General features: G+C 45.7%; 1 protein-coding gene across 1 annotated transcript; it reads right to left on the minus strand.

Moving 5' to 3' along the window:
- Positions 1 to 218: 218 nt before the first annotated feature.
- Positions 219 to 14644, minus strand: LOC144733143 (E3 ubiquitin-protein ligase TRIM11-like). Its single transcript, XM_078614915.1, has 6 exons — positions 13234 to 14644; positions 7387 to 7482; positions 5809 to 6042; positions 5043 to 5065; positions 4383 to 4489; positions 219 to 3254 (listed from the first exon to the last, which is right to left on the minus strand). Exons 1-6 carry the CDS (start codon positions 13591 to 13593, stop codon positions 2662 to 2664), a joined length of 1413 nt encoding a protein of 470 aa, XP_078471041.1. The 5' UTR covers positions 13594 to 14644; the 3' UTR covers positions 219 to 2661.
- Between the last annotated feature and the right edge of the window lie 1770 nt (positions 14645 to 16414).

The following is a 16414-nucleotide window of genomic DNA, read 5'->3' on the forward strand; positions in this document are numbered from 1 at the left end:
CTAAGAATAACAAACCGGTAATATATCATGATTCTCCCAGCCATTGAGTATTCAAATAAGACGATTATTCTTATATTTTAATCTTATTTATTAATGTATATAAGGAGCCTTAGCTCAGGGTGATCTCATAAAAGAGTTTAAAAACGGTCATGAGTGGGCTGTGGGGGAGAGACGGGACGGAGTGGAGGGGGGCGAAGGGAAGGGAAGAGGAACGGCTTGGGGAGAGTGAAACGGAAGGGAGTTAAGGAGGGTGGACTTCTTCATGTACAGGGGCAGTGCTGAATCTATGGTGCAGTGTTAAGTCTATGGTGCAGTGTTGAGTCTATGGTGCAGTGTTGAGTCTATGGTGCAGTGTTGAGTCTATCGGTAGTGTTGAGTCTATGGTGCAGTGTTGAGTCTATGGTGCAGTGCTGAGTTTATGGACAGTGTTGAGTCTATGGTGCAGTGTTGAGTCTATGGTGCAGTGCTAAGTCTATGGACAGTGTTGAGTCTATTGTGCAGTGTTGGGCCTATGAATAGTGTTGAGTCTACGGTGCAGTGCTGGCTAACGTACAGGGGACGTTAATTGCCGTCGTGGGGTGCAAGAAAGGTCCCAACACGGCATTGGGACCGTGAGAAGGAAGTACAGAGAGACAGAGAGAGACAGAGAAGATTCTGATGTCACAATGGGGCAAAGGGGGGAAAACATCATTATATCACTGCGATTATTCCACCACAGTTAATCAATCGCCAGGACGTAGAGTGTGGGTCCATCTGTACCTCTTTCAAGACTAACGGCCAGAGTTCCCGATACCGCCTCTTTAATTGCGCCCTGTTACCAGCTGTAATGCCCCAGCGCTGAGCTGCTATGTTATGAGATCTTTGTCGGAAGCGACCTGGTCTTCGCAAATGATAGCAGCCCAACCAAGTGGCGGGTATCATCATCCTTGTCACAGTGCGCAAATTTGTGGAAGCATCCAAATACTCGAAATGCATAGAGGCTCACAGAGACTCATAGAGGTACATGGAGACCCCAGAGAGATCCAGATGGAAACCCACACTTATCGAGACTCGTACTAACACTAAACTATGTTTATTTTACCAAGTAAGGCCCCACTACTGAGCTGCCGTGTAGCGGCTCTTTTTCAGAAGCAACCTGGCCATCACAAATGCCAGCTGCTCTACGAAGTGGCAGGTATCATCATAATCACCGTGTGGGAATTTATAGAAGCATCCTAAATACTCGAAACGCATAGAGGCCTACAGAGACCCATAGAGATACATGGAGACCCACAGAGACCCATACTCAGAGACCCAGAGAGACCCACACCTATCGAGACCCATACTAACACTAAACTATTTGACTGTCCAAGGTAAGGCCGATTGAGCCGTGCAGTAGTTCTTTTTCGGAAGCTACCTGGCCATCAACAAATGACATCAGCTCTACGAAGTAGCAGGTACCATCATAATCACCGTGTGAGAATTTATAGAAGCAGCCTAAATACAAGAAACGCATAGAGATGCATATAACCCCATATAGATACATTTGAAAGCAGACTAAACAATATAAGACAAGTGCCCGCTTAGCTGCTATGTAGTAGCTCTTCTTCAGAAACGACCTCGCTGTCACACATGATAGTCCGACGATGTGACTTATCATCACGTGGGCATTCATAGCAGCAGCCAAAACTACTCTAAACGCATAGAGACACATAGAGATCCATAGATGCCCATAGAGACCCATAGCATAAACATAGATGTCCATTGAGACCCATAGAGATACATAGTGAAACATAGAGGTTCGTAGAGACCAATGGAGATACACAAAGTTCCATAGAGTCCCAAAGACTAAAACGAAACTATTTATATTTTTTCCAGATGTAAGGCCCCCACCGAGCTGCTATGTTATTAGCTCTATTGCTCAGAATCGAGGTGGCCATCACAAATGATAGCCCAATGAAGTTGGCTGACATCATCACCATAATCACCCCGTGGATATGTATAGCATCACAAAAATATTCTAAACGCACAGAAACCCATAGAGACACATAAAGATGCATAGAAACCCATAGAGATGAATAGAGATACAAAGGGACCCATAGATGCACATAGAAATCCATAGATATCCATAGGAATAAACAGACACCTTTAGAGATACATTGAGACACATAGAGACCCATAGAGACCTATAGAGATAAATAGAGACCCACAGAGATAAACAGAGACCCACAAAGACACATAGAGACCCATAGAGACTTACAGAGATGCATAGAGACCCTACAGGGGACACGTACTCAGAGGCTCACAAAGACCCACACTCATTGAGACCTTAACGAAAAACTCTTTTTTTTTACGTCACCAGGTGTAACGAGGCCCCACTGAGCTCTGGTAGCGACTCTGGCCATCACAATGGTTGACAGCAGCTCAACCAAAAGGGGCTGACACCATCAACTCCACCATCGTCGTCACCGCGTGGACATTCGCAGCAGAAGCAGCAGCAGCCAAATGCTCTGAGCAGCCTGGGGTGACCTTGATTCTAAACGTGGAGGTGGAGACCCTAAAGGTCAACGGAGACAAAATCCAAGCGGTGACCACCCCCACCAACGTTATAACGTGCACCGTTATGACGCTGAAGAGAGGGGGGCCTTAACACTTGGTAAAATAAAAGTTAAGTTTGTTCGTTTAGATGTGATCCAGCTCCTTGATAGTCACCGAACCCCGGCCGACCGTCAGCGCGGGGCGGAGAGGCCGCGCGAGACCGCCACTACCACCACCACCGCCACCACCACCACCACCGCCAGCACCGACGCCCACGAACGAGTGCAGCAGCATCGCCGATCCGGCATCGTAGAACGACAGCAGCCCCACGTCGCGGTCGAGGTGCACGCCGAGACGACGCCGCTGGCCGTCCCCGCCGGCGGTTACGGCCAGTGGCGTCTCCAGCCCCCCGTGGCACGCGGCCAGGAGGCCTCCATCGCGTCTCGCCAGGCTCCAGGAGGTGCCGATGTCTCCTCCTCCGCTGCCGTCGCCGTCGTCGTCGTCGTACGCGACGCCGACCTCGTAGGAGTCGGAGGCGCTGACGTCCACCTCCCAGTAGTGGCGGCCCGACGAGAAGCTCGGCGAGCAGAGGGCCGCGACGCGCCGGGCGGGGGTCTCCGGGCAGCCGGGGATGCCGGCGTCGGGGGACTTGGTCAGGGTCCTGAGGTCGGAGGAGATCTGGAGAAGGGGGCCGTAGCCATCATCGGCGCTCTCGACGACGGTGGGGGAGCGTCCGTCTGGGAGAGAGGAGAGACGGGATGGATGGTTGGATGGCGAAGGCGTGCGCCTCACCCCCCACTCGTTCATTCATTCATTGATTCACTCACCCATTCACCAACTCACTGACTCACAATGAGTGCTCACACCACCACACAGACAAAGGCGGTCGGGCGTGGTACTGGCGACCCACCCCCTCGTGTACCGTTCCGGCCTTCATAGGTGCTCGCTAACAGCACTTGCCCATACAGTCTGTTAAGGTTACACGGGGGATCTTTGTCTGTGTTGTGTAGTGGTGTATCGTGTGATGGTGTATTACACTGGTCAACACACTTTTTCTGGCATAAGGTATTCCAACGGATTTAAGGTAATTGTTAGGGGTGCTGATTCCAAATCTGGCATCAGTTTTTGTCTATCACATCAGTCTTTTGAGATATAAAATATTGCATTTTCAATAAAAACTGCAGAAGAAAAATATTAAATAAATGTGGATATCTACATAAAATGATATTATAAACACACTATCCTAAAAATACAGCACCATATTTTAACACTAAAGCAGTCACTGACTCGCAACAACTTGCAATCATAAGTGACAGAGTTAATTTCGGGTAAAATCAATGAAAATGGGGTATGCCGATAGCATAAAATGAGAAGTGATAAAGCAAATCTGAGATCAGATTTGGAATCAGCACCCTGAAATTAGTCTAAAACAGCTGCAAAAGTCCAGGCCAGAAAAAAATGATGTTTTTGTTGTTGACCAGTGTAATCGACGTCACCACGCATTTAGAATATTTGGCTGCCGCTCTAATTGGTGATGATATTAGCCACTTGGTTGAGCTGCTATCACAGCTGCTGTGGTAGCCAGGGGTCGCTGATGAACAAACTGTTGCAGCTCAATGGTGGGGGCCTTACACCTTGTTAAATAAATAAATACATATTTCAGTTTAGTTTATGAGTCTTTAAGTATCTCTATAGGTCTCTATAGATCTCTCTATGGATTCACCACTTTCTCATTTACCGTTGTGCATTTTTTTGGGTCCTCATTTCTTATCATTGCAATTTGCAATAGACACAGTTTTCGTTTGTTGACCAGTGTTATCTTTTCTGCCGTTGTAGAGCATTGCCCAGCGCCTGATGAGACTCACACAGGAAAGACAGCAGTCTGACGATGACTCCTTCCACAGATGCGAGCGAGCTGATTTCCTCTGCGCTGACGCCTGGTGGCGGTATCTCGTCAGTCGCCCTCTCTCTCCTGTCAACTCGGAACAACGAACGCATGGACAATGAGTATCCTGCCCTACCCGTGTAGCCTCTAGCAGTGCTGCAGGGTGCAAGTTTCAGTTTCATTTATTTAAGTTTAATTTATTAGGTGTAGCCCTGTGAACCATGCGGCTCTTGACTCGGGTGCAAACGCAACGAACAAAACAAATCATTCCTCGTATATCCTACACGTGGCTGTAGAGGGCACATGCTGTTACCCATTCATTCAGACATTCAATCACCCACCCATTCACTCACACACTCATTCACCCACTCACTCACAATGTTACTCATTCATTCACACACTCACACACTCAGCGAGTCACCCACACTCTTAAATCACTCGCCCGCTCACTCGCTCATTCACCCACCACGATTATTTAATGTATAAGGGAGAGAGAGAGTTTCCTTGTGGTAATGGGCAATTACTAAGGCCGATACGGGCACCGGCATTCGATCATTATCCTGCGTGACTCGAAGTGATCTTTCAATAGCCGAACTGAAGAAAGGCGTGGTCATTGCAGTATTGTAGAATGATCCATTACCTGCGGGTCTCTTCCATGTGACTCTAAAAAGAGAAGAGGAACGAGGTTTAAGGGGGCAGAAATGTCCAGGTACCAAACGAATGCAAATATACAGCAGAATCACTACACTACACTATACACTACCCTATACACCACACTGTTATACACTACACTACTATATACTACACAACTATACACTACACTATGCATGACCCTATACACTGCACTACTATATACCACAGTACTATACACGACACTACTATACACTACACTATACACTGCACACTATTACACTGCATTATACACTACACTACTATACACTACTCTCCTATGCACTACACTGCTATACACTACACTATACACTACACCACTATACACTACAGATTAGTCGTTAACAGGGGTGGAGGGGATGATGATAGAGATGGAACCCACGACCTTCTGTATATCAGGCGAAGTAGTCAACATCTCCCTAGCCACCGTGATGATGATGATGAGAGAGACACGCAGACTCCAAATATACAGCAGCAGGCATCGTCAGGGTCCGGGATCGAACCCACGACCTCCTGTATACCAGGCGAGGCAGTCAACATATCCATAGCCACCGAGGCCATCCCCAACAAAAACTAAAAAAATATATAATTTAAATTTTTAATTTTTACCTACGTGACTTTACCGAAAAAACCTAAGAATATGAATCCTTGCAGTCACGAAAGCTTCAAATCTAGAAGAAAAAAAAACCCACAAAACACCACTCAGAAGACACCGCCGACAGCGACACACACGGGACCTGCAAGAAGCCGATGGGGTCGTTCTCCCCCTCGAGCGCCTCCAGGCGCTCGGACGCCTCCTTGAGATCGGCGATCTGCCGCTTGTGGCGAGCGATGCCCTCCTGGATGCGAACGATGAGTTCGTGGCCGGCGGCCTCGACGGAGCGGTGGGCCTCCTTCTCTTTCTCGTTGAGGGACGCGCGCATGTGCGCGAACGAGCCCGAGATGCGCGCCTTGCTCTTGAGCACGGTTTTCTGCGCGGGAGGCGAGCGGGGAGAACTCACTCATCCCCTTATCCACTCAGCCACATGCACACACTCACTCAATCATCTACTCACCCACTCACTCATCTACTCGCCCACCCACTCACTCACTCACACACACTCACTTATCCACTCACTCAATCATCTACTCACCGACTCACTCACCCACTTCCTCACCCATTCACTCACCCATCCACTCACCCATTCACTCACCCACTCACTCACCCACTCACTCATCCAACTACTAACTCATTCACCCACTCACTCATCCACTCACTCATCCACTCGTTCATCCACTCGTTCACCCACTCACTCACCCACTCACCCACTCATTCACCCACTCACTCACCCACTCACTTATCCACCCACTCACTCAATAATCTACTCACTCACTCGCTCATCCACTCACTCGCTCACCCACTCACTTATCCACTCACCCACACACTCACTTACACAATCACTCACCCACTCACTCATCCACTCGCTAACCCGCTCACTCATCTACTCACCCACTCACTCATCCACTCATGTTTTAATACTGGTAAAGTCACGTAGATAGAAAATAAATAATAAATAATAAAAATTGTAAAAAAAAAAGTTATATTTTCAAATATCGAAACCTCGTGAGTTTCGTTTTTTTATTTTTACTATTTTCATTTTATTTTCTATCTATGTGACTTCACCGAAAGAAACTCCAAAGAATATGAATTCTTGCAGTCACGAATGTTGAAAGTCAATTTTTAAAAATTAATTAATTACGATTTCGACTTCCGTTTATTCGGGCACCCCGGGGGGTCCCGCCACAAGGTTCAAAATTATCGGTCTCGGGCAGGAGTGGGGAACGTCCGGCCTGCGGGCTGTATAAGGCCCGCAAAATCATTTGAGTCTGGCCCTGCGAAGGCAACTGCAGGCGGGACTCGAAATTCAATAAATCTCGGAGCAAACCTGGAAAATCTGTTTCGAGTAGCAACATCATCAATACCAGCTAACATCATACGCCTCGCCAAAGATAAGGAGTTCCAGCCCATTACATTAAATGTGAGTTCATTAAATGTTTGACCAAATATAACAGGCTAATTTTTAAGTTGATCATTTTGTACGGCCCGCGAATGATGTTATAAATATCCAAATGGCCTACGTATCCAAATACCAACGTGACTTTACCGAAAAAACCTAAAAATATTACCTACGTGACTTCACCGAAAAAACCTAAGAATATGAATCTTTGCAGTCACGAAAGCTTCAAATCTAGAATCCAAATGGCCCTTGGCAGAAAAAAGGTCCCCCACCCCTGGACTCTAGGGGAAGGCAGTTCCATGCCGGAGGGGACGTTACCTCCACCTCCCTCTGAGACGCCTCCATCTTCTTGACCGATGCCTCTGCGGCCTTTCTCTCGTCCTCGGCGGCTTGCCTCTCGTCCTTGATCGAGCTCTTTCAAATGGACAGACGGAGCGGACGATATGCACATGTAAGGTGGGCACATTGAGAATAGGTTTTCCAATTTTTTTTCTGGCAACAAAATAGCGTGTTACGATCATGGGACCTCCTTTGCCACTACTATAATATGCGACATAGAATTGTAATGTATGACTTACTGTTAGTAGCTCAGCTTATTGGAGAGTATATTTAGTATACTGATGATACTGATGTAGTTTATATTTTTGTTTTTTTTACGTGGTGGTTTAGTTGCTGCAGCTCCATACTTTTAACATTCCTTCCCTTTATTAATGCTCACCCCACTCCCTCCCTTTGTTGCTGCTAATCCTGCATAATGCACGGGCATAATATGACTTTGAAACCCCCTGCCCACCTCCTACGCATTCCACAAGTATTGACTAATCCCATATCTGCATTTCCCATAAATATGCGAAATTCCTATTGATATGCAAATCCCTTTGTCAAGGCGCTCTTCCCCATCCAACCAAGATTAAATATACGCTGCCAAGCCTGGTGGTGCCCATTCAGACGCTGTCTTTCCGACAGACCTGTTCTTCACCTGAGGACGGCTGCTTGCGTTGTGGCCGAAACGTCGTGAGAATTATTTTATTATGTTTTCTTTTTATTATTTTATTATTTCCCTTCTACGTGACTTTACCGAAAGAACCAAGAAGATGATAATAGGTTTTTCCCATTTTTTCTGAGCAACAAAACAGGTGTGTACGATGTTAAAACACCAAACTGAAAAATATGGTTCTCTCGGTAAAGTCACGATCGCAACACAAGCGACCGTCTTCAGGTGAGAGGGGCTTGTGTTGCGATCGAAACGTCGTGATCTATTAATTTCTACCTACGCGACTTTACCGAAAGAACCAAATAGTATGGATTCCTGCAGTCACGGAATCTTCAAATCAAGACCAAACTTAAACATTTTACAGGGAATCTTAAACAGCTACGCTGGTTTGGTGTTCTGCGTGCGTGTCTGGACGTTTATTTATTTATTTACGGACCCGCCCTGACAGCTCACTCTGATTCGATACAAATAAAACAGCCGGAAGAGAGCGAAAGCTCACTTTGATTCGATAAAAATAAATAAAACTCCCGCCTGAGAGCGAAAGCATAGGTCTGGCAAGGTCTGCGCCGCAGTGGTGCAGTGCACTGTGGGCGCAGACCCTGCGCTGTGTGAGTGTGGTGTGTATGCAAGTGTGCGAATGGTAGTTACGCTAATATTACGTTCATTTATGTCAAACATGGGTGCTGCGTGCTGCGATTAGTGGAGTCCCCAAACAACTTTACCTTACGAGTAGGCAGGGGTCGCTATACAGTGAGTCTTAGCGGACTGAGCTGGCAGCTTCACCTGCTGGGACCACGGCCAGTTGCGTAGCGCCCCCTACAGTTTCGCCCATGGGTCAATACCCCAATGGGGCAACCGAGCTGACTGATGGGTACAATGGGTACTATCCGGCTTATTAGCATTATTATGTATTGACGTTGATCACGTCTCCATGGACGGCTTGCTGTCTACTTCGGTTGTGTAATTGAGATGTTGTGCATGCTGCTGCTGGTAAGGACATGTGTTGCATAATATGCAGCATGTGTCCGTGTATCATGTTTGCCACGGATGCAGTTGGCGTTACTGTACATTTATGATGTTTTGGAGTGCCAATCCTATGCACTTTGAAATGCAATAAACTGTCTAAAAAGGTTGCAGCCCGGCACCCGCTGCTGTCACTCTCTGGCTGTTGCACAAGCCATATCGGAATTTACGACATGCTTAAACAATGAGTACAGTGTGACACCGCCCGGGTAACTCCCGGGATCAAAATGGGCATTGGAAAGTGATCGCTTTATTGATATGATTATGGTACTACCACAGGGTATTGTGAACGGTTCAGGAGGAGGAGAGGTCTGGATTTGTAAGTCTCACAGTACCGGTAAGAAGCGGGGTACAAATTCTGTCATCATAGTATACGATCATGCAATGTTTCTATCTGCAAGCTGTCATAACTGAAACGATCCCCGTTATTGTTCGATTGAGAGTGACCCACACCTCTGATACCATATGTGAGGAACCCAAAAATCTGATGCATGCGTAAAACACCCACAATGGGAATACGTAAACGTAAAAACACCAACAAAATAATTTATTATAAGAAAAAAATAGGTGGCCCCATAGCGCATCTGTCTGTGTGTGTACATACAGACGGAGGATGCAGGGGCCAACCTGTGTGCGATCGGAACGGTGCAATTGTTGACCAATGTCACTGTGGATGGCGCACACGCTGACGCACACCGGAGCTGTGTCTTTGCGATGCAAGGGCATGGTGGATGGTGGAGCGCATATGGATGGTGCGTTACGAATAAAATAAAACAAAACAAACCGCTGGAAGCAACCATGCGAGCAGGCTACCTTGAGAGCGATCGCGAATGGGTTGCGTGTCTGGAAGAAGCCTCGCTCTTTCAGATGCCGTACCAGCTTCGTCAACTCTTCGCTACGATTCTGCTGTATTCCATGCCAGCAGATACGAAGGCTCTCTGGGATAAATTCTACGACGAATTGCGATTACGAGTCCCAGTACCGCCAGCTGACCAACAAAGAAGAAATGGTAAATCTTCTTGGTTCTTTCGGTAAAGTCACGTAGAAGGGAAGTAATAAAATAATAAAAATAAAACATAATAAAATCATTCTAACGACGTTTTGGCCACAACGCAAGCAGCCGTCCTCAGGTGAAAACCAGGTCTGTCGAGGCGACAGCGTCTGAATGAAACAGCACACGTGCTTGGACCATATATATATAAGCTGGGTTGGAAGGGGGGGAAAGGGCGCCTTGACAAAACAATTTGCATATCAAGAGGAATTTACCATATTTATAGGATATGCAGGTATGTGATTAGTACTACTTATGCCCGTGCATTATGCATGATTAGCAGCATCAAAGGGAGGACATATGGCAAATGCAGGTATGTGATTAGTACTACTTATACCCGTGCATTATGCAGGATTAGCAGCATCAAAGAAAATAAAAGAAATGGTAAAGTTCAAGACCCTTCACAGCCTCCACGAGTTCCTCACGGCAGGTGGGATGGCTCTGTCGGACTTTGACGACCTCCCGCAGCTTTCCGAGCACCCACACTTGGTCTTGGACTCGCTGCTTGACAACAACCATATCCGCCGCGAATTGGACACGAAAGACTTCCCATTTCGACTTCGGCACAAACAGTGCCCCATTGTCCCAGCCTTCGCGATGACCATCAACAAGGCGCAAGGGCAAACTGTTCACAACCTGGGATTATATCTACCAACGCCATGCTTCTCGCACGGCCAACTGTACGTGGCACTATCGCGAGTCACGGCAAGATCCAACATCAAGGCGCTTATTGAGGGACCTGACGACGAGGAGGAAGACGCAGTGTACACGAAGAATATCGTGTATCGCCAGATATTTCAATAAGTTGCATTCTATATTTGAATAACTTGCATTCTTTAATATTGTCGATTGAGCGTCTCATAAAAATGCATATAACCTCACAAAAATAAACATAAAACAATCACCAAAACATGTCTATTGTGTCCAGCCACTTTCAACTCCCCACCAACCAAGCATATACACACCGCCCGCGAAGCGGGCGGCGACTGCTAGTTGTGTATAGTAGTGTAGTGTATAGGATAGTGTATGGTAGTGTAGTGTATGGTAGTGTAGTGTATAGTAGTGTATGGTGTAGTGTATAGTGTAGTGTATAGTAGTGTAGTGTATAGTAGTGTATAGTAGTGTAGTGTATAGTAGTGTATAGTAGTCCAGTGTGTAGTACTGTGTAGTAGTGTAGTGTATAGGAGTGTAGTGTATTGTAGTGTTGTGTATAGCGTATAGTAGTGGAGTGCACAATGTAACTGTTTTACTAAAGTCCCCCCCCCCCCCACGATCCGATGGACCCATGGGAATCGAAAAATGCGGAAACGAATTTGGGTATTATTATTATTATTATAATTATTTTTTTCAGAAAACCAGAAATGTTGAACAGCCCAAGAAAAGAATGTTTACAATTCTTTACGGCCTTTCGCTTTGAGATGACATTCATCATCATCACCATGACCACCATCACCACCACCATCATCATCATTGCCAACATGATCACCATCATCACCGCCACCACCATCATTATCTTAATCATCATCACCATCACTATCATCATCACCACCATCATCATTATCAACATCATCATCACCATCATTATCACAACCATCACCACCATCACCATGACATCCATCATCACCACCATCATTATCACCATCATCATCATCACCATGACCTCCATCACCACCACCATCATCATCATTACCAATATCGTTAGCACCAAAATCATCACCATCATCATTACCACCATCATCATCACCATCACTATCATCACCATCATCATCATCACCACCATCACCAACATTATCACCATCATTATCACCAGCATCATTATCACCATCATCATCACTATCATCACCATCATCTTAATCCTCATCACCATCACCAACATCACCATCACTATCATCACCACCATCATCAACACTACCACCATCATCATCACCAACATCATCACCATCACCTTCATCATCACCATCACCAACATCATCACCATCATCACCAACATCATCATCATCACCATCATCACCATAGTCATCACCATCATCACTCTCATCACCATCATCATCATCACTACCACCATCATCACCACCACGAACATCATCACCATCATCATCACCAACATCATTATCACCACCATATTCACCATTGTCATCACCATCATCACCATCACCAACATCATCACCATTATCATCACCAACATCATCATCACCGCCACCATCATCACCATCGTCATCACCACCATCACCAGTACGAGCGAACCTTCCCAAATCGGACGCCTTAAAATATGAACGTCTCATGGCGATATCGTTCGTAAGTGCAAGCTGTTCGTAAGTTGACACCTTAGCATCTGGGGGACTGCCTGCATTAGGAACACAATTGGTGGCGGAACATTACATCCTACGCCTGGTATGGAGGACTTTTGGGTCCAATCTTGACCACCCCGAATATTTTAAGTCTGTGTGCCTCTCTCCCCGCAGTCCCGTGTATTTTTCTCCGGGTGCTCCGTTTTTTTGCCTCTACATTTAGATTGCTCGGCTTGCTATACACTGCCACGTGATGAGCCACTTCGTTGAGCTATCGTTTGTTGTTAGCCAGGTCGCTTCATTGGGGCCTTTACCCGGTCAAAATCGATCAAAAATGGTTCAGAAATGAGTCCCAGTGGGATCGCTGGATCGCTGGTACGATCCTCCATCTCCGGTAAAAAGAAAATCCACGGTTTGCTCCGTAAGTACGAGCGCACTTTTGCGAGGTGGATTGTTGGAAATAATAACGTATCACGGCGGGTTTGTTCGTAAGGGGGAGATGTTCATAAGAGGGAGATGTTGGTTAGTAGGAAACGGTCGTAAGTGGGAGACGGTTGTAAGTGGGAGGCATTGGTAAGTGCAAGGCATCGGTAAGTACAAAACTTTGTAAGTAAGAGACGTTCGCAGGTACAAAACGTTGTAAAGTACGCAACGTTCGTAAGTAAAGTACGAAACCTTCATAAGTCTGAGACGTTCGCAAGTGAAGTAACAGAACGTTCGTAGGTACAAGACGTTCGCATCTCGCCAAACAGCCCGAACTAATTCTCGACTTCGATGTTGTCCACCCCCCCCCCTCAATCCCTCCTCACCTTACGCGCCTTGTGCTCGTCCTCGACCGAGCTCAGCTCGTGACCCCCGTGACCTTCGCCCCCCACGGCATCGTCGCCGCCGCCGCCGCCCCCCGCGACGCACGCGACGCACACGAGGCTCCCGTCGCTGCGGCAGAAGAGGTCGAGGCGCCTCCCGTGAGCCGCGCACCTCCGCTCCTCGAGGCGCGCGCCCGGCGCCACGAGGACGTGGTCGGCGAACCGCGCGTTGGCCAGGTGCGGCCTCAGGTGCTCCGCGCAGAACGACGCCTCGCACTTGAGGCACGTCTTGACGGCCGCCGAGACGACGCCGTCGTCGTCGGCGCCTGGGCAGCTGTCGCACGGCGGGGCCGTGGAAGACATCGGTGTGTCTGGGTGTGTGTGTGTCTGTGTGTGTGTGTGTGCGTGTGTGTGTCTGTATGTGTGTGTCTGGGTGTCTGTGTGTGGTTATGTGTGTATCTGTTTGTGTGTATGTCTGTGTGTATCTGTCTGTATGTTTGTGTGTCTGGGTGCCTGTGTGTATCTGTCTGTGTGCGTGTGTCTGTGTGTATGTGTCTGGGTGTCTGTGTGTCTGTGTGTATCTGTCTGTATGTTTGTGTGTCTGGGTGTCTGTGTGTATCTGTCTGTGTGCGTGTGTCTGTGTGTATGTGTCTGGGTGTCTGTGTGTCTGTGTGTATGGGTGTCTGTGTGTATCTGTCTGTATGTGTGTGTGTCTGGGTGTCTGTGTGTATCTGTCTGTGTGTGTGTGTCTGTGTGTATGTATGTGTCTGTTAAGGCTATACGGGGGATCTTTATCTTTGTCTATCTTTGTATGTGTCTGGATGTCTGTGTGTCTGTGTGCGGTTATGTGTGTATCTGTCTGTGTGTGTGTCTGGGTGTCTGTGTGTATCTGTCTGTGTGCGTGTGTCTGTGTGTGTCTGGGTGTCTGTGTGTGTGTCTGGGTGTCCGTGTGGGGGTGTGTGTGTATCTGTGTGTGTGTATTTGTCTGTGTGCGTGTGTCTGCGTGTGTGTGATTGTGCGTTTCTGTGTGTGTGGGTGTTTATCTGCCTGTGTGTGTGTCTTTGTGGATGTGGCTGTATTTGTCTGTCTCGGTGCGTATGAGGCTTAAGGGTTATAGAAGCGAACGGAAGATGAAGACGACGATGAGGAGTAGTAGGAGGAGGAGGGGGAAAGATATCGAGACGTGAACGAATCACGCGAGACCTTTGGTAGGAAACACAAAATACGGGAGAGGTTTTTTTTTGTTTGTTTGACCAGCAGCAGTGAAAGAGTTACAGTCCGAGAAAAAGCGACAGCACCAGCAGCGACCACCACCACAACTATAACAGCGACTCCGTCTCTTGTCGCTGCGACTGCTGATGCTGCTCACATAGCGAATGGCCAAAGGAGGTGGTCAAGGAAGCAATTTTGACACGGAAATGAGCCGAGGTCAGAGAGGGTGCTGAAACCCGATGTCTGTCAAGATAACGTCAGGACGTGTTCTTTTTTTTGCTGTTGCTCTAAGAACATTACCGTGGCGAAATTTGGAATGTGGTCACGCCGGCTTGGGTCAACACATTCTATGCTTTTGTCGAAAACACTGGCCAACGAATTGGCAATATATAACACTATACACGACATTATACACTCTACTACAAACTACACTATACAATACACTACTATAAACTACACTATACACAACACTATACACTCTACTACAAACTACACTATATACTACACGGATATACACTACACTGTAAAAAATACATCCGTAAATTTACAGTAACTTTTGTGGCAGAAAGTTGCAAGTAAATTTTTATGTAATTATACGGAAGATGAAATCCCATTTTTTACAGAAATATTCACATAAATTTACAGAAATTACTGTATTTTCACTAAATACCATCCGTGTTTTTTACAGTAGTTTCTCCGTAAAAACACAGTTGTATTCAGTAAAAAAAACAATATATCCCATGACTGTAAAAAAACGAGATCTGTAAATGAACAGTAACTCTTCTAGCAGAAAGTTGGCAGTAAAATTTTCTGTAATTTTACCGATTTTTTTTGTGTTATGTTACTGTAAATTATATATATTTTTAAAGGCACTCCATGTAAAAAAAATGTCCATTATGAAAACAACGAATAAAACCCTAATTATATTTATTTTAAATGGAAATGTTTCACCCTATACACGGGCAGTTTGTCTGCTGCTCCCCACCATTACCTCTTCCTGGTGGTGTGAAAGACTTTATTGTCTTTTCTTTTTAATATGTAAATCTACATACATTGGCATATGAAAACAGTCAGTACATGCATTTGAACATGTTTTAAAATATGGAATTGTGAAAGTATTATACGCTATTTTATAAAACGGTCTTTAAAAATAAAACAATTAAAAAAGCTTCTGCATTAGCCTTGAACAGATAAACTTTGTATAGTAAGTAAATGTACAATCATCTGGAACAAACATGAGAAGAAAAAACAAGTATCTTCAAAGAGTTTTTACAGCTTCCAAGCTGCAGTACCAGCACCAGCATCAAACACTTTAGCAAGTACTGGAGGAAACTGGTTTAGTTCTTGATATTTATTTTTTAAATAATCATTTCAAAAGTTTGAAGAGTTTACGTGTATCTGTTTTTGCATTCAGCAACTTGCTTTTAACAGAAAGGAGTCCCAACTCAAAAGGAATGAGGTAGTGTTTCCTTTGCATTAGTGGTCAAAAGTGTATCAGTGTATGGAGATTGTAATACACTGGGTAGAAAGTACTTTTATATATTTGTATTTTATCAGTTTACATTGTGTCTGTAAAACAGTACGTGTATGTTTGTGTACAATATGGCTGTCATATCATGTCAGATCTTCAGTTTAATTTTATTTGTAACAATATAAAGATCTGACATGGTATGGCAGCTATATTGTACACAAGCATACGCATACGATATGATAGACACAATGTAAACTGAAAAAAAAAGAATGAAAATTTTAAAAAATGTCTTCAAAAGTGTTTTCAGAGACTTCAGAGCTTCCAAGGGGTTTCAAAGTCTTTCAGATCCGAAAGGAGTCTCAGGATTCGGGGGTGTGTGTTGTGGCTTTTCTTTCCACGTTTCTGCTCCTTTTTGATCCTCGTTCTGGATTAATTCCAACAAAGCATCTAGAATATGAAAGGATAAATGTCAGTATTGAACCAAATAAACTAAGAACCAAT

Source organism: Lampetra planeri, chromosome 45 (assembly GCF_965212315.1).
Source record: "Lampetra planeri chromosome 45, kcLamPlan1.2.h2, whole genome shotgun sequence".
Taxonomy (NCBI): domain Eukaryota; kingdom Metazoa; phylum Chordata; class Hyperoartia; order Petromyzontiformes; family Petromyzontidae; genus Lampetra; species Lampetra planeri.

Bases quoted from the DNA above. Each gene is read 5' to 3' on its own strand.
- LOC144733143 (XM_078614915.1), bottom strand. From the start codon at position 13,593: ATGTCTTCCACGGCCCCGCCGTGCGACAGCTGCCCAGGCGCCGACGAC. The intron at 5,066-5,808 runs GTCCCGTGTGTG...TTCTCTTTTTAG, and splicing joins ACCCCATCGGCTTCTTGCAG to AGTCACATGGAAGAGACCCG. The intron at 3,255-4,382 runs GTGAGTCTCATC...CCTCTCTCCCAG, and splicing joins CAGACTGCTGTCTTTCCTGT to ACGGACGCTCCCCCACCGTC.